Below are 19,352 nucleotides of genomic sequence, written 5' to 3'. Positions count from 1 at the left end.
CGTGAATGCAATTATTTGTTGTGTACTTGCAGGCTGTTTCGACTGGCTCCGTACTTGTTGGCGCAATTTCATATGGAAAGGTTTCTCTTGGGGCAAATAGCAATGAGAAAAATCCAGAAAAGAACCCTGTATCATATCAAATATCATATATCGTCCCACCTGTTCAGGTTCTTAAACTTGCTTGTCTTACAAAACAATCTACAGTGGTTCACGGGGAGAAATTTATGATATATTTCTACACGGATGCTTGCCTAACTTTTGTACCTTTTTGCTTGTATTTTAATCAGTTTGATGAGGATAAGGGTAAAGGTTCTTCGTGTTGCACAAAGAGCGTGGCTGAACAATTAGAGGAAGAGGTAAAAATTTACTAGATTACAAATACTCATAGAAAAATTTACTGTTCGAGCTCCTTGGTATTTTCTCTGTTTTGTTCAATGGCTTAGCACTTCAATTTTGGAGGGTTTATAAATTTATTCAAATCTTTTTAGCAAAGATTTTTTGAAGGCTCATGAAAGTTTAATTTTCGAGAACTTTATAAACTAGGGAAAGAAAAGTGAAAAGGCAAAGGAAAGAAAATTGAAAAAACCTGAAACACTTGAAACAAGAGGAATGGAAATTATGCTATTTACTAAACTTGTTATCACCATTATTGGTTTCTTGCATATGATGTTGAATAGTTTCAATTCTCTTGAATACTGAAAAATGCTACTGGCTTTATGAATCTGAAATACTTAGAGTTGGAATTCATCTTGCCAACCAGGTCAGGGATGCTAAAATAAAAGTTCTCTCTGGCCTAAAACAAGGCACTGAGGAGGAGCGCCTCGAATGGAAAAAGTTATCATCCGCACTTAAGGTCTTCTTTTTCTATACTGTGATGTATATTTTACACCTTTTTTCAGAATCAAGTGCCACCGGTGCATGTAATATCATACATATGTAATAACTTGTTGAAATTATTGATTATCATTTGTTATTTAAGCCTCATGTAAAACAACTATTTTTATAGATTATCCAGTGTTCTAAAATCGACCTAGGTGCTGCCTAGGTGCTGGCCGACCACACTGAAAAAGTGCTAGTTGGCCAACCTAGGTGTTGGCTAGACGGCCAAAAATTACCTTTTTTTTCTTGCCTTTTTTTAAAAGTTTTTTGGGCTATGATCGTTATAGTCATAGCCAGCCCACTAGGTTAGAACTTTTAATTTCCAATAAATTCTTGTTCTAATTTTAACTCAGGCTTTTGGTTAAAGTAATGATTATATATTACGTTTTTAGTTTTAATATGATGATGAATTTTTATTAATTATCTTGTTAGTAGCATTTATATATTTATTTGCACTTTGTATAAATTGTATTACATTGTATGAAGCTTATTTATGCATATATATCATCTAATTATGCATATATTGCATGATTATATATAATTAGGTATAAAAAAATTCAACCGCCTAGCTACTGCCTACTGCCATTTACCACACTGATTTGAACTGATTCTCTGTTTCTCGCACTCTACCCATGGATTGAGAACATATGATTTACATTCGGGGTTTCCAATGTAGAAAGTGTAGTCATACAAAAACATCTGGAACTGTTACTTTGATTTAGTCAGCTGCCACTGTAATATTATCTTTGAATGACAAATGCACACTGCTGGATAAAAGGATGGATAAAAGGACCTGTGCTGATTTGGCGAATTTCTAATACTAATGGAATCTCTAAAGTGAAATCCGTCCTTGAGTTAACTAACATGGTCTCAACGCATCTCAGGCTCTTTCACTTCTATCTTAGTTGAACAACTATTGCTAGTGCTTTATATTTCGATGGGTTTTTCTAGTGTGAGTCATGTTTTTATGCTCCCTGTGCCATTGCTTTAGGTAATTTTCGTTGTTTTCATACATCATTATGGTTTTACAGTGGTTTGGATAGCTATTTTTTTTAACAATCAATCTGTTGGCAGTCAGAGTACCCGAAATACGCTCCTTTGCTAGCCAAAATACTGGAAGGGCTGCTATCTCGGAACATAGAAGATAAAATTCGACATCATAAAGAGGTAATCTAGCACCTGTTACACTCACAAATATTTCTGTCAATGGAATGCTAATGAACAGAACAAAAAAGGATGCAATTATTCTATAATTGAATATATATTGAAATTAGAATATAACCCGAGTTTCCTCTGCACACATGTATGCACACCCTACCCTAGCTAAGCTAGTAAAAACTCAAGGAATAAAATGTCTGAATGCCTAACTCTATTCTACTTCCTCCTGTTATTTTTCCTTGCCCCTCCCAAAAGTCATTCCCTCTAAATTTCTTTTCATAACTAGATAAAATTTTGGCCCAGTTTATTTAAGCCCATGATAATATTACCCTCGCGACTAATTAGGCCGATTACACTTGAGTTCCGAACAGCACCCACCATTTATTTCTCTTTGTATTCATGTAGAAAAATTCGAGGATTACATTTTACTGTGAGCAATTTCCAGTCACAGTGGTTCTTGGTGTTAACTCTCAATAATCAACGTACATATGCTTTCCAAATTACCGTTGGCTCTTTTAGTTAATCCCATTTATGGACCACTTTTGGTTCAGTAATATAAGGGCTCATAAAATTTTAAAAATATTGTTGTTTTAGTCACTGCTTCCAGACTTCAAGTTTTGATTTTTAAAACTTTTAATAGGCGATCCATTAAAAGAAATGTGATTGCTCATTCGGTTTTTGTTTATTTTCTCCCAATTTTCTTTGCAAATCAAGGCTTCAATAGTTAAATCAACCAGTTTCTTTTAATGTTGGAATTCTCCTGCTTAAAATCTCGTGTGCACAAGTAGGAGATTTGATTGTCCGGTAGATTGATGCTGATGCTGCTTTTGTATCTTGTTGGCATAAATTTGATTTCATATTCCATCTCAATCAATATATAATGCAGCTTCAGTTCTGTCACTCAATTATTTCTGTAATGATACCACAAATGTCATGAATCTTGTGTCAAGTATAAATGGCCATTTTCTCACTCATCCCATAGTAATTTTATTACGATACGATGAATTTCTTGAATCTTGTCCCCAATAAAAGCGACCTTACCTGAGACTTGAGAAAACTGTTGGAATGAGTTTACTTTCATTGTTAGCTGTGCAAGATTTACATTTCCTGTTTTGGTGGAACAATCAAGTTAAATGTCATATCCCTCTCAGCCAATTTTGTAAAATTATTGGCCCTATTCTACATAATTTCTCGTCATTAGAAAAAGAGAGAAAAAACTTATATTTTATATTATATTGATTTAAAGTTTGTCTCTAAAAAAATTTGCAACATTTTTCTAAAAGGTGATCAACAATAAGTTCACCTGGTTCTGCTTAAATCTGATCCAAAACTAAACTTGTAATCGTCGAACAGCCATCAGTATCAACTGCTAAGTTAACAAATATGATTTTAATCCTAACTGTTGGTATGCAAATCTTGTGTGAATGTGTGGCAACTGTTTACAGCAAAGAAAATCCTGCAGTAACATATGGAAGTTTAAGAGTCTAATACTAAATTTTTCAGCACTTGCTAATTTTGTTTGCTAATAGCCCCAAGATTGATTTACGTCCAAAAGAAGCAATTAAATTGTTCTCATTACTGATATTATCTACTGATGTACATTTGTGCATAATTTCCTATAATTAATCTGCTACTGTGCAGATTATTAGCGAAGCTGATGAGCTTATTGACAGCGTTGATGCAGATGAATTGATGAAATATTTCTCCGTCAAAAGCGATCCAGATGATGAGGGTGCAGAGGTGAACATTTAATAATTTCATCTGCTCCTTGCATGAGAAGTATAACACTGTTAGAATTATTTTTTTATCTTCCCCTATCATTTTACCTTATAGTTTCAAACTTTGAGATGATAGTATGCTTTTAACTAGAAAACAAAGAAGAAAATGGAGACAACTCGTGAGCAGTTGGCAGAAGCCTTGTATCAGAAAGGACTGGCTATAGCAGAGATTGATTTGTTGAAGGTATGAAAGACCTCAATTGGCTGGGCCTTGTTTAGTTGTTTAATTGAATAAACTTGGATAAATATTTGATCATGATTTAGAATCGAACATTCCAGTATGCATGATTTCATGCTATAGGAATTTGATGCAATTAAAAAAAATCACATCCAATAAAATATCTTGAACTGATAATCACGAACCGATTTCTTCAATGGAAATGAATCATACAAAAATATAACTGTGTATCTAAGAAAAAAAGTGAGATGACTTCGTCCGAAGGTAGAGCCATTCGGACGCTCACGTTATTATAGTCTTTGAGAGAAAAAAATACATGATTAGCATAAATCATTGAAGATAAAAAACATACCTTGATTAGGGTTTTCCCTTTATTTTTATAGGTGGAGAGTCCTAGTTAATATGTAATTTTATTATACATGGCAACTAGATCCGTGCATATCCACGTAATATTCTGTAATATCTCTAAAATATAATTAAGGTTTTGATAGGATTTTTACCATATCATTAATAGTATCTTGCAAAAAAGTGACGACAAATGAATTGATGGATGAACATTCAAGTGAGGAAAATTATATTTTAGATTAAGTAAGATATTATTCTAGTTGCGTGTCATAATGTCCTTTAACCGTTTGTTGGAGTGGACTTTTTGAGGTGGGCCAAATAAGTGGCCAATGTAGTCGTTTTGATACTGAGTAGATAATCAAATGATGTTTCATGCCGATCCGGAAATGTCTATACTGCCCAATAGAGATCCAGTCAAGATCGACATTTATTACAAGTCCGAGATAATATCCATGACCACAAGAAGACCAAAGAGATCCAAAGTGATAATACGTGTCCGAGAAGACCATGATTAACAGTTTACACATACATATTATCTGATCTAGTAAAGAGTTGTACATGAAGATCTGCTGAAAGTCGAGCACAAATGAAGAGAGAGAATAATGTGCTAAAAACCGAGCTATAAAAAAGAGATATAGAAAGTAATATGCTAAAAAGTGAGCTTAAATAAAGGGCATTATAAAATACAATGCAGAAAACCGAGCTATAAAATAACAACTGAAAACCTATCTCAAATAAAGAGCTATAGAGAATAATCTGCTGAAAATTGAGCTCGAATAAAGAGTTGTATATAAAATCTTGCTGAGATCCGAGCTCAAATAAAGGACTATTGAAACAACCAATGAAGACCAAACTCAAATAAAGAGTAGTGAATTAAGAGTCCAATTAATGTTGTCGAGCACGAAGTGTAGCTTATGTATTTGCCAAGCATATTTGACTTATTGAGTACCGAGCACGAGGTCGAGCTTATATGTTTGCCAAACATAGTTGGGCTTACTGAGTGCCGAGTGAGAGGTCGGGCTTATATGGACCCAAACAATATTGAATATTGCATAAAGTTGAGATGATTGACTGGTTTAAAATATTTTTTTTCAGCGAAAGAAAAAATATATGCTTGATCGAACAATCATGAATCTTGTATCAAATTTGAAAAGGATTGACTGTTTGAAAATATTTCTTTTGAGAAAAACAAAAATTAGGGAGCCAAGCTATCGGAGATCATGGTGTAAAGGTTCATGCCCTTTCGATTGCGGATGTGAGAACATAACATTAGTCTCACTGCTCCGTCGTCCGATTCTATGCCTAATATTCCTGCTCTTCAAGGATAAATTCTTTTGTTCATGGGTATAGTTCTACTATGGATTCAATTTCTTCAAACAAGGTGCTCTCCCCTTTATTCCTACCAAACTTGGAAGGCTTCAAACATTATTGAAAAGAAACAATAACTTTTAAAGAATAAAACTTTAGTCATTTAGTGCTAAAAGAGAAATATCCAGAAGACTTATCTTTATTTCTCGAGCTGTTGAGTAAGACCTGACTAGGTTTAGGGTGCCCGATAGTAAAAATCAAGAGTTGAGCCCAGGCACGGTGCCCCGAGCAGACTGAAGGACACTCTACATTTGTTACTATTTGCCCCACTATATAGATTGTTTAAATCTGAAGTATTAAATGAATCTGAATAAAGAGCCTGGTCTAAGAAATCCACAAGTGAAAAGCCTAATCTGAGAAATCCATCCAGCTCAAAACGTTAATAATTTGGTATCATAACTCATAAGTACGTCATGGAGAAAGCAAAATCGACCTTGCATGGACTGTCATGCATGCAAAATAGCAGTGCTAGAATGAGAAGAGATTAGCTTGTTTAACAGTAAAAAAAATCATGGAGTAGTTTGACTAGTAAAGTACCCACGAATGCTACTCTGCTAAGACTGCAAAATGACATGAAACCAAGGCAAAAACAATCAAAATAATAATTTGGATGTATGGCATATCAGGAAGAAATTACGAAATATCAAAATTCGTGCAATGGTGAATCCCGAGCGCTTGAAGCTTTTCTTATTAGATATGACGGTAGACATATCCCAAGTGGTAAGATAGTCATTTATCAAGGGTTTAAAAATTAACTCAAGAATGATTCTCAAAAATATATTAGTCTTTTTCATGGACATAAAAATAATAATTACTGAGGTGCGTGCCTACATTTCAATTAACATGACAAACCCACTAAGAAAATAAATCAATACATTTAATTCACCAAATGCAATTACTTCAACGTTACTGTTTGATGATATCAACCACTTAGCAAAAAGTGAAAGCAATTTCTCCTGTGAAACCTTAGGAATATCTGCACTCAAATTCAGATTGTTCTTTAGTGAAAGAACGTTACCAAATCTAAAATAGACTACAATATCCAGTTCTAGGAATAAGGACCAAAAAACCAACAGAATACTAATGATGCACCAAATAATAAGTAGTTGAACAAATAGGTTGATATAAACAAATGGAAGTCCACGAAAAGTTTTTAAAAGTATTCCCGCGAAAAAAAAATTTAATCATGCGACGAAGACTTATAAAGTTCAACAAGATCCAGCCCCCTCTTAATTTCCAACTTCAGATAAATTACTGAACTTTAATCCAAGCTTGGCCAATAGAAAGAATTTCCAAAATGCCAAGACATGCCTGATCGGAGTGCACAACTAGCTCAATATAGATTGTAATGACGTGCTTTGAATACATAAAACAAGAGTCACCAATAGCAAGTCCCAACTCATAGTAAATCCAAGAAGATGAATTCCGAAGAGTGGTGCTATTTTTGAAAATGGAAATTAACTCTTTAATGGTAATCTATCACAATACCAAATTATATGTACATAAACATTTTTAAGCAAACAACTCTGATGTCATGAGATGATTTAACAGATTCCGTCTTCCGGCACTTTCTAATACGAGTTCACCGGTATTTGTCAAAAGAAAAAAGATATTCTCCGATTAACTACACAAAACAGCAGTATGAAATAAAATTGATATAATAAGGCAGAATAGTGATGCTCCAAAGTCACACCACTAGAAAGATGACGCATGCCTCGAAGATGAATTTCCAACCTAGTAATGGTAGAGCAGTCCGATGAGGAGCACAATTGTTGTATTGTGGGCTTCTTCGAGGTCATTGAATGTGGATGGTCGATAATTCATCTTTATTTCAGAGAAGTCGGAGACATGTGTAACGTACCGTAATTTTACTACTTAAAATTTGCGGAAAAATTAAAAATTTTCTAAATTATAAAATAACTCTCAATTTCGATTTAAAATAAACTGCACGTCTCAAAAGTGGATGCAACAAAAGATTTAAAAATAAAGTTTGCGAAAAGCATTTGATTAAAATCTCATAACCAGTAACATAAATCAGAGTATTTTGATCATTTCATAAAACTTAAAACATGGCGGTCCTCGGGTTTAGCCTCCCGCTCAGTCCAAGCCAGCTCCTTGGTCCCCACCCCTAGTCTCTTCCAAGTCATCCTCACCTGCATCGATCAAGTCTATTGAGTCTAAAGACTCAACACGTATAAACTGAAAGTAACGAGTAATACGTAATAAAACCATATGCAACTTAAAAATAGAGCGTACATACATGAACTTGAACTTGCAATTAAACTTAAGCATACATACATAACATAGACGTGCCATAATGTGAAAACTTTTCATAAACATGCTTGCATACTTGTGCATACATAACTTCATCATTTTGCGTAGAGGCATGTTTCAAAGCATGTGACCCATCAGACTAAACCAGAGTACTGGGTTGACACGGAAGATCCACTGCCACATACATGAGATCCCCGTTCATGCTTTAACGGGTGGATGGTCCCCGTTCATGCTTTAACGCTTTTCAATCCTGATCTAAACCCGTTCATGATTTAATGAGGCGGATTGGTCCCTGGTCATGCTTTACCGCTTTCCAATCCCATACATAATTGGTCACAAGATATTTAGCATACTTCAAAAACTTGAAAGTATTTTCTTTGCACGTCAAACATACTTGGCGTTGAGGGATTCGTTGGATCTCGCTTGGGGCCGCTGCTGCAACATACTAACAAGAGTTCAAGCACTTAATTTCCATACTTAGACATAATGATCGTGCTCACCACCCAAAATGACAATTTTCTTATGACGTTCTAAATCGCTCGGGACTTGACCTCCTTTAATCATTGTACTAAGCCATGACATCAACTCCCGAAACAAATCCTAACATGATGTGTGAACATTTCCCAAAACATAGAAGACATGAGCCTAAAATAGTGTTTTAAAAAGTCATGGACGAGCGCCTAGGTGCTGGATACTGCTGTGCTACGGCACTGCCGAGCGCCTAGGCGCTAGCAATGCCGCAGGCCAAGCGCTGCGGCGCCACGGCGCCTGGCTTGCGCAGAACGGGCGCTGCGGCGCTAATCCTGCGCACAACCAACCCAAAATAACACATTTTGATGCAATTTTAAAAGTTGCGCTTAAACGACTCGAACCGATGCAACGAGACTCATCTTAGAACGCTATGACAAGGATTCAACTCAACCAATTGTCCCCAAAACAACGAAGCACAACAACCACACAACATAATCCATAAACATGAATTTTGACATCAAAATACTTTCTATGCCTTCTAATGTATTCAAGTGCCTATCGACCCGAGACGAAGTACAAAACATCAACTCCACGTCATACTCACAATACTTAAACGCAGCAGCAGTCACCTGTCGATCTCCAACGAAGTCTGCAACGATAAAACTTCAAGAACGCATCAATAACATATTTTTCAGAAAACGCAGATTGAGCAGTCCCACGGAAACAGTCATAACTCACTCAATTTTTATCCAAATAGTTCGAATTTTATATCAAATCGAAGGTATCGAAAGTTCTACCTTTCATATGTTGAAAGTTTTCCCAAATTCTCGACCAAAAAATCGCAGTTTTCATAATACAGTGAAAAACGAAATTTTAGATCTAAAAATTATTTCAAAACTGATCCAACCAATTTCCTGCTCAAACTATGAACATCATACATGAATTTTACGCATAATAAACATCAACATGAATACTATGACAAGATCGACGCAGGAAAAACAGAATTTACTTGCCTTTAAATCTTTAACGTTAACGAACGACGATACTGAAGCGGGGGAAAGATGCGAGGTCGATCCGGGACGAATGTGGCACGATTTGCTTGCAATAAAATCACCGAAAACTGCTGAAATTCTTTGAAGGGAGGGGCGGCTGCTGAGTTTCTCAAGAACCCTAGGTTTTCTCTTTTTAAAAATCTGAAATAAAATGTGTAGGTGTGTGTTGTGTGTTTTGGTGTGTAAAAACGTGTAAGTGTGTGTGAATGTGTGTAACGTGTGTGAGTGAGGGGTGGCTTTGGATTTCGAGAGGTGGAGTTCTGAAATCGTTGGAAATTCTTCGGTTCTATGCTGCTGTAATAGTTGGATCAAGATTGCAAGGTTACCTTGGTACTTATGGACTTACGACGTTTTCAAGGAAATAGGAGAGCAATGCGGGGGCCTTTTGGAGATCAGTAAAGATACTAGTCTCCTTCGTGATCTTACTGCTGCGAAGATTAAGGTCAAAGGAAAAAGAGATGGATTTATTACAAACCGTATCATTCTGAATATCAACGGGGTTCCTAAGGATTTCAATATTACCGTTGTCAATTTCGATCGCAACGCTTACGACCTATACGATAAACAGACTTACGCTCAAGCTCTGATGAATGGGAAAAGGATTTTGGGTAGTGGGGAGAAAATTAACATTAGCAGAAAATGGTCGGAAGCTGGAAAACAAACTATAACCAACTTGAATCGAGAACCAGAGGTGGAGGTATTAGGGTGTACAAGCTCAGCAGCGGACAAGCCTAATGGATCTTCAATGAAGACAGCCAATCCTAAAGATAGAAAGGTGGAGAAAATTCTGCAGCGGATCTCACCAAAAAAACCAGAGGATTTTACTACCTCTCCTATTCATTCTTTGTCCAATGGAATCGGGGAGGATAATGATCTTAACAAGTCAGTTGAAGAACATCTTTCACCTAATATTTCAGTACGGCAGATTGACGCTTCCAACTACAACCACTCAAGCTCAAAGACTGCGGAGGAATTTTGGGTAGAGGAGACAGTCGGTGTTAAAGCAATGGAGGACTTGACCAAGAAAAGAGAGTGCGAGGTTGATGATTCAGACGACTTCGATCAAGAGCCACCTGAGGATGATCAATGGGATGAGGGATTTGTATCTTCGGAATGTTCGGAATCCGATAGTATCTTCAACTCTCAAGCAGAGATGCAGATTAACCACGAATCTGTAGATATGGAACTACAGAAGCTGTTTCAATTAGAAGAGGAGAAGCAGATAGACAACCAATCGTCGACTCAAGGTAACATTGATCCAAATGGGGGTAAGGCACTTTCTTGTTTTCCGTATTCCAATTCTAAGCTTCCTTTTTTCCTTCATTCTTTCTTTCCCGCTTCTTTTATGGTTCTGGGTCAGTCTAGTGGGTTTTTAGGTGGGGGCCAATCATGTATTCCTGATAAGTTGGGGTCCGAGAGAGTACATAAGCAAAGTTTGCTTGAAGCAGAAGGTATCATGGCACAAGTAACACCTCAGAAAGATTGTACTTCTCTCACAAGTGAAAGGGTTGCGATCAAATCCATGGGTAAGCTTAGCAGAGAACTTGTTAGATTGCACAGCGGGGTTAACTATGAGAAAGGATCGGCTTCGAAGGGTCCCACTCGTCTGTTATGAAGATTTGCTCATGGAACATTAGAGGGGGAGGATCATCTCGCAGAAGGGCCATAGTAAGAACATTAATGCGCAAGGAAAACCCAGACATTGCAGTCTTCTTAGAAACCAAGAGCAATACAGTTGACAGGCAGTTTGTTTCCAGTCTCTGGAAGTCTAGATTTGTAGATTGGGTGTGTTTACCAGCTGATGGAAGAGCTGGTGGAATCATAGTTTTGTGGGATCCTAGAGTGATTGAGGTTTGTGACAATTTGATCGGGAATTACTCGGTATCAATTCAAATCAAGCGCAGGGATGATATTTTGTGGTGGTTCTCCGCTGTTTATGGGCCGTGTAATCCAAGGCATCGAGAATTGTTTTGGGAGGAATTGGCAGGTTTGAATTCAATCTGCGGAGTCAGATGGTGTGTAGGAGGCGATTTCAACGTGGTTCGCAATTTGAATGAAAAGATGAATAGCAACTCGCTCACCACAAGTATGCAATGTTTCGATGCTCTCATTGAGGAGATGTGCCTTTACGATCCGCCTTTATTGAATGCTAAATACACTTGGTCCAACTTCAGAGTCAATCCAATTTGTAGCAGATTAGACAGGTTTCTGTTATCTGAGGGATGGTTAGCTATTTTCCAAACACACCGACAGTTGGTGCTTCCAAGAATTACTTCTGACCATCACCCGATAGTTTTGGACACAAAGAGACTCAAATGGGGACCTTCACCGTTTCGATTTGAGAATGTATGGTTAACTCATAAAGCTTTTCAGCAGTCACTAGCATCATGGTGGAACGCCGAGGATTTTCAAGGATGGGCAGGGTACAGATTTATGAGGAAGCTTAGAGAAACAAAAAAAAGGGTCTCAGTATGGAATAAGGAATTCTTCGGTGACGTTAACATCAGGTTTAAAGAGCTGCAATTCGTGGTTTCACAACTAGATGAGCAGGAGTCAACAGGTGTTTGGTCAACCCAACTAAAACAAAAACGCAGGGATGTGCGAAGTGAGCTGGAATTACTAACTATACGAAAAATGCAAATGGAAAGTCAAAAATCTAATGTCAAATGGCTCACTGATGGGGATCAAAATACCAAGTTCTTCCATTCCTTGCTGAAAAACAGAAGAAATAAAGCGCTGATAGAAAAGATCGAGTTGGATGACGGGTCGTTGCTTACAGACGAAGCGGAGATAGAGGAAGCCATTATAGAATACTACAAAAAACTGTTCAGGAAATCAGAGCAAGTTGAATTGGGCTTAGAGGGATTGGATTGGAGATCCTTACGTCCAGAGGATGCAACGAATCTGGAAGTGCTTTTTTCTGAGGAAGAGATTAAACGTGCGGTGTTTCATTGTGACGGAAATAAGGCACCGGGACCAGATGGTTTCAGTCTAGCTTTCTTTCAAAAATGTTGGGCCACGGTTAAGAATGATCTGTTGCAAGTTTTCGAGGAATTTTTCACGGATGGAATCGTAAATGGGGTAACAAATGAGACATACCTGTGTCTCATTCCAAAAAAACAAGAGGCCATGAAAATCAAAGACTTTCGACCGATCAGTTTAGTAACCAGCTTGTACAAAATTTTATCCAAAGTCCTAGCAAACAGACTGAAAGAGGTGATGAGCAAAACAGTGACGGAGAACCAGTGTGCTTTCATCCGGGGCAGACATATAACAGATTGTTGCCTTATCGCAAATGAGGTGGTTGAGGAATATAGAAGGAAGAGGAAACTAGGTTGGATCTTGAAAGTTGACTTCGAAAAAGCATACGACAATGTAGATTGGAGTTTCCTAGATTTCGTATTGGATAAGAAAGGTTTCGGAACTAAGTGGAGGAAGTGGATTAAGGGTTGCGTGTCCAATGTATCATATTCGATTTTCATTAACGGGCGACCGAGAGGTAAGTTCAAAGGAGAGCGAGGACTCAGACAAGGAGATCCGCTATCACCATTCCTATTTAATTTGGTGATCGACAGTTTAGGGGGTTTGGTCGATCGAGCAAAATCCAGCAACACTGTTAGAGGCCTTGAGGTGGGAAGAAACAAAGTACAAGTGTCACATATTCAGTTTGCGGACGACACTTTATTCCTCGTTCAAACAGATCAACATTTGATGGCAGTAGTCGAAATCCTAAAGCTTTTTTGCACAAGATCAGGGTTGAAGATTAATTTTGAGAAGAGCTCATTGCTTGGATTGAACCAATCGGATGTCACAGTACAGAACATGGCAAGAACAATTGGATGCAAGATGGAAAGTTGGCCCATCAGATACCTTGGCGTACCGTTAGGAGGTAACCCAACCAAATTGGAATTTTGGATGCCGGTCATTTCCAAGATGTCCAATAAGTTGGCTGGATGGAAGAGGGGTTTCCTTTCAAGAGGTGGTCGTCTGACACTGATTCAATCGGTTTTAAGTGCTTTGCCCACTTATTTTATGTCTTTGTTCAGGGTCCCCAACAGTGTGGCAAAGATTATGGAAAGACTAATGAGGAACTTCTTATGGGACGGAAATGATGGAGATTCGCACTGCCATGTCATTAATTGGAATCAAGTTAGCAAACCGAAAGAACAAGGTGGGCTAGGACTAGGTAATTTACTTCTAAGGAACAAAGCACTACTCGGAAAATGGTGGTGGAGAGGTGCAATTGAGGAAAGCCCGTTGTGGAAACAAGTTGTTGGCAGTATTTATGGAGTACAGAGTAACGGATGGGATTTGTGCGAGGCAAGGAATTTGACGTTTAGAAGCCCATGGAAGTATATCTCTCGGACTCATTCACTTTGCTGGAATTTGATTGGCTCGGTTATTAAGGGTGGAAATTTATTGAGGTTTTGGGAGGATAGGTGGGTGGGTTTGTCTCCTTTGAGAGAGTGTTTTCCTCTTCTTTATCTTCTTTCAGAGTCTAAGAACAAAACAGTAAATCATTTTTACTCCGTCCCAGACAGTTTAGGTCTATCTCCAGTTCAGTGGGAGGTGAGCTTTAGAAGAGGGTTGCACGATGCAGAATTAGAAGAGTTCACAAATTTATCTGGAGTGTTGCATTCGGTTACTGTGAGTGTCGGGGTTAGGGACTTCAGGGTTTGGTTGGGAGATGCTTCGGGTCTTTTCTCAGTTAATTCTTTTTACTCTTCTTTTTTCAACAGTAGTTCTACCTCATCTTTTCCTTTCATCGATAAAATTTGGAAAGTGCCAATCCCTCATAAGGTGAAAGTGTTCTCGTGGATAGTCGCGTTGGGGAAATTGCAGACGAACGACAAGTTGCAGATTAGGAATCCTCATCATGAATTATGTCCTCAGTGGTGTGTATTGTGTAAACAAGATATCGAAGAACAGGATCACATTTTGGTTCATTGCTCTTACACGACAAGTATTTGGAACAAAGTCATGCAACACTTGGGATTTCAATGGTCCGTTCCCTTCAAATCAGGCGATATGTACCTTATGGATCATTGCTATCTCAAAGGGAAAAGCCTAAACCAGTTCTGGCTGATCATAATTCATTGCTTATTTTGGTCGATATGGCTCGAACGAAACAACAGGATATTCAGCGACATAGAAGAGACTTCAGATAATCTGTGGGAAACAATTAAGATCAGAGTGGCAAGATGGACAGTTGCGATTCCGGCTTTTAGCCATTTAATGTTATCAGATCTTGTTAGGGATTGGTGTTTTATCCTCTGTTGATTCTTGAAAGTTGAGGCTGTAATCTTTTTCATTTACCACGATTTGTGGATGGCTTGTCCACTTAATGTTGTAATATTTAACTAAATTTTATCAATATATATTAGTTTCTTATAAAAAAAAAAAAAAAAAAAAAAAAAAAAAGTGGAAATAAGAGTTATTCTCTCCCATAACTCTCGTATGAAAAGCTACATGGTATCAGAGCACTTGGCAGCCGATACATGACAAAATACGGTCCGCAATCAGCGATGGCCTCCACATCTCAAATCACGACCCCTTCACCCACTTCTCAAATCACAAGCGACACATCCCCTCTTTCAATAACTTGCCATAAACTTAATGGCAAGAATTTCTTACCTTGGTCACAATCTGTCTTCATGTACATATGCGGCCGAGGGAAAGAAGAGCTCCTCACGGGCTCCTCATCCATCCCAGAAACCTCCGATCCAAAATACAAAACATGGAAGGCTGAAAACAACCAAGTGATGGCATGGTTGATCAATTCCATGATCCCTGAGATCGGGGAGAATTTTCTCCTTTATCCCTCTGCCTCGGAAATTTGGGAGGCTGCCCGTGATTCTTTCTCCTGCCGCGACAATACAGCTGAACTCTTTGCTATTGAATCGGCTATTCATGATCTGCGACAAGAAGAAACCACAGTGACTGAGTACTTCTCTTCCCTTACCCGCAATTGGCAAACCATTGACTTGACAGAGACACATGATTGGCAATGCTCCAAAGACGAAAAGGTGTTCAGATCGTTTATTGAAAACAAACGGGTCTTCAAGTTTCTAATGGGTCTCAACAACAACTTCGATGACGTCCGGGGCAGAATACTTAGCACCAACCCACTGCCGAACCTTCGTGCTGCTTTCTCAGTGGTTCGCCAGGAGGAAAGCCGACGCAAGGTGATGCTGGGCTCCTCTCCTCTGTCATCTGATAACTCTGCCCTGGCCGTTCAACGCCAACATAGCTTCCCAACTAGTGATGTTACAACCCAGCAAGGATTTCGTCAAGGGCAGCCGACAAGCAAAACCAACGGAAAAAGGATTCCAGGACGTCCTTGGTGTGAATATTGCAAGAAATCAACTCACAATCTCGAGAGCTGCTGGAAGATACATGGGAAACCAGCAGATTGGAAGCCGGCCAGAGAACGCCGCGCTAATCGTGGCTTCTGACCAGACTCCTCCCATAGCTGCGCCTTTCACCAAGGAACAGTTGGATGCGTTACAGAAATTATTCTCCCAACATGCGATGCCATCCTCAATCATTGGCACGGGTAGTACAGCAATCCCAGGTGATATTCCCCTTACCCTTACTTCACAGCCTGATTTATCTAGTTACTGGATAGTGGATTCTGGTGCTTCAGACCATATGTGCAGTCAATTACAGATGTTCAATTCATACAGCCCCTCACGAGTCTCTAAATCAGTTCGAGTGGCCGATGGTTCTTGTACAAAAGTTCTGGGTTCGGGTTCAATTTGGTTATCCCCAGAAATATGCTTACATAATGTCTTATTCGTTCCTGCACTTCATTGTAATTTATTATCTGTCAGTGCTTTCAACAAGACCTTACATTGCTCGACAATTTTTACGATTGACTCGTGTGTTTTTCAGGACCTGGCATCGGGGAGGACGATTGGCAATGCTAAGTGTTGTGCTGGTCTCTACCTATTCCCTATGAAGCCGCCCGTAGAGACATCCTACAATGCCCCTGACCACCATACTTCCGCAGTCCAATCCATTAGGGATAATGATTTTTTGTTATGGCACTACCGTCTAGGTCATCCTAATTTTTTGTATCTCAAGAAACTATTTCCATCTTTAGTAAACAAAAATTCTTCTCATTTGCCTTATTGTGATGTTTGTCAATTTTCAAAACACACTCGCACATCGTTCAACCCACACACATATACACCATCTAAACCATTTTCTCTAATTCATAGCGATATTTGGGGTCCATCTCGTATCAAAAACCTTACGGGTACTCGGTGGTTTCTATTATTTGTTGACGATCATACTCGTCTGTCTTGGGTTTTCCTCATGAAAGACAAAAGTGAGACGTCTACAATTTTCAAAACATTCTCCACCATGATACAGACACAATTCTCCACCACTATCCAAATTTTACGAACTGATCGGGCTCGAGATTTCTTTAACACTGTTCTGGGAACCTACCTAACCTCTCAGGGAATTATTCATCAAAGCTCCTGCGTTGACACACCTCAACAAAATGGTGTCGCTGAACGAAAAAATCGACATCTCCTTGAGGTAGCTCGTTCTTTACTATTCACGCATCATGTTCCCCAACACTTCTGGGGTGATGCTGTCCTCACAGCCACTTACCTCATAAATCGAATGCCTTCTAGAGTCCTTAAGTTCCAAACTCCCATTCAATCTCTTCTCAGCAGCTATCCTAACTCACACCTAATTCACAATCTCCCATTACGTGTCTTTGGGTGTACCTCATTTGTGCATATACATTCCCAGCATAGAAGCAAACTTGACCCACGCTCATTAAAATGCATCTTCTTAGGATACTCTTCCAATCAAAAGGGGTACAAATGTTATTCTCCGACCACAAGAAAGTTCTACAACACCATGGATGTAACCTTCCATGAGTCTGATCCGTTTTTTCCATCTTCCTCAGCTCAGGGGGAGCAAGGAATTCACGGCATTCACGGCCATGACCTGTATGACCTTCAGAATCTGGATCCCATACATACTGATGGTGTAGATGCTATCCCACCAAATCATTCCCAACCACCAATACATTCCCAAATCCTTCCATTTGATCATGTGTACACCCGTAGGAATTCTCCTCAAGACCAACCACACAATAAGCAAACCAAGAGCACTCCCTCGATCCCAGATCCTCTGGAAAACAATCAAGGTACGTCAATCATCAACTCCCATGATATCGATGATAGACCTATTGCATTAAGAAAAGGAATCAGATCATGCACTCAATATCCTATCAGTAATTTTGTCTCTCTTGATCTATTGTCGCTTACATATCGAGCTTTTATTGTGAATTTAGATCAAGTACAGGTCCCATCAAACATCACTGAAGCCCTGGAACATCCACAATGGAGGGCAGCTGTTTTTGACGAAATACATGCCCTTGAGAAAAATAACACTTGGCAGATCACAGATCTCCCTCCTGGAAAACGGACTGTTGGTTGCAAGTGGATTTTCACAATCAAACATAAGGCTGATGGGAGTGTTGAACGATATAAAGCTAGACTAGTAGCCAAAGGGTTTACTCAGACATATGGGATTGATTATCAGGAGACATTTGCTCCTGTCGCCATGTTAAATACGGTTCGTGTTCTTCTATCTATTGCTGTAAATCTAGACTGGCCCCTATATCAACTTGATGTCAAAAATGCCTTCTTAAATGGAGATTTGGAAGAGGAGATATATATGTGTATCCCACCTGGATTCGAAGATAAGACAACAGCTAATCAAGTCTATCGGTTAAAGAAATCTCTTTATGGTTTAAACCAGTCTCCGAGAGCCTGGTTCCACAAATTCACGAAGATATTGAAAGAAAATGGATACATACAATGCCAATCAGACCACACTATGTTTGTCAAGCATTCCAACTCAGACAGGATCTCTGTTATCATCGTATATGTTGACGATATTATAATTACTGGGAACCATGAAGAAGACATCACTCAAGTCAAGCAACTACTCTCAAAAGAATTCGAGATGAAGGATCTAGGGCAGTTGAAATACTTCTTGGGGATGGAAGTGGCCAGATCAAAACATGGGATTTTTATTTCTCAAAGAAAATATGTCCTTGATCTACTGAAAGAAACTGGGATGTTGGGATGCAAGCCTGTTGATACTCCTATGGATCCAAATATATAACTTGGAAAGAATGAGGAAAGTCCAATGATCGACAAAGGACGATACCAAAGATTAGTAGGTAAACTGATATGCCTCTCACACACAAGGCCTGACATTGGATTTGCTATAAGTGTTGTTAGCCAATTCATGAACAATCCAACTGAAGAACACATGGATGCTGTTTTTCGTATCTTAAAGTACCTCAAAGGATCACCTGGAAAGGGACTATGTTTTCAGAAGACAGCTCTAAGAGATATACAGATATACAGTGACGCTGATTGGGCAGGATCTTCCACTGACAGAAGATCCACATCTGGGTATTGCTCGTTCATATGGGGAAACCTTGTAACATGGCGGAGCAAGAAACAATCTGTGGTAGCAAGGAGCAGTGCAGAAGCCGAATTTCGGTCCTTGGCCAATGGTACGTGTGAAGGAATATGGCTACAACGGTTATTAGAAGAACTGAAAGTAGGAGGACATCAAGTGATCGAACTAAAGTGTGACAATCAAGCAGCAATAAGTATTGCCAAGAATCCAGTCCACCATGATCGAACTAAACATGTTGAAATCGATCGTCATTTCATAAGTGAAAACTCGAGAAAGGGACACTGAAAATCTGTTACGTCCCCAGCCACACACAAGTTGCAGACATCCTAACTAAGGCCTTGTACCGACCAATCTTTGAAAACTTGGTATCCAAGTTGGGTATGATCA

The 19,352-nt window shown here is 38.8% G+C and overlaps 1 protein-coding gene across 1 annotated transcript in view; it reads left to right on the top strand.

Annotated features, from left to right (window-relative positions):
• The window catches only part of LOC140817094 (tripeptidyl-peptidase 2), a 48,600-nt gene that overhangs the window by 24,832 nt on the left and 4,416 nt on the right, over positions 1-19,352 (top strand). Inside the window, 6 exon segments of the mRNA XM_073176683.1 lie at positions 33-167; positions 288-356; positions 761-853; positions 1,954-2,046; positions 3,679-3,777; positions 3,907-3,999. Coding sequence (XP_073032784.1) covers positions 33-167; positions 288-356; positions 761-853; positions 1,954-2,046; positions 3,679-3,777; positions 3,907-3,999 — 582 coding nt within the window.

This window comes from Primulina eburnea, chromosome 16 (genome assembly GCF_022965805.1).
Source record: "Primulina eburnea isolate SZY01 chromosome 16, ASM2296580v1, whole genome shotgun sequence".
NCBI classification, from domain to species: domain Eukaryota; kingdom Viridiplantae; phylum Streptophyta; class Magnoliopsida; order Lamiales; family Gesneriaceae; genus Primulina; species Primulina eburnea.
This window is presented reverse-complemented; position numbering and strand designations above follow the sequence as displayed.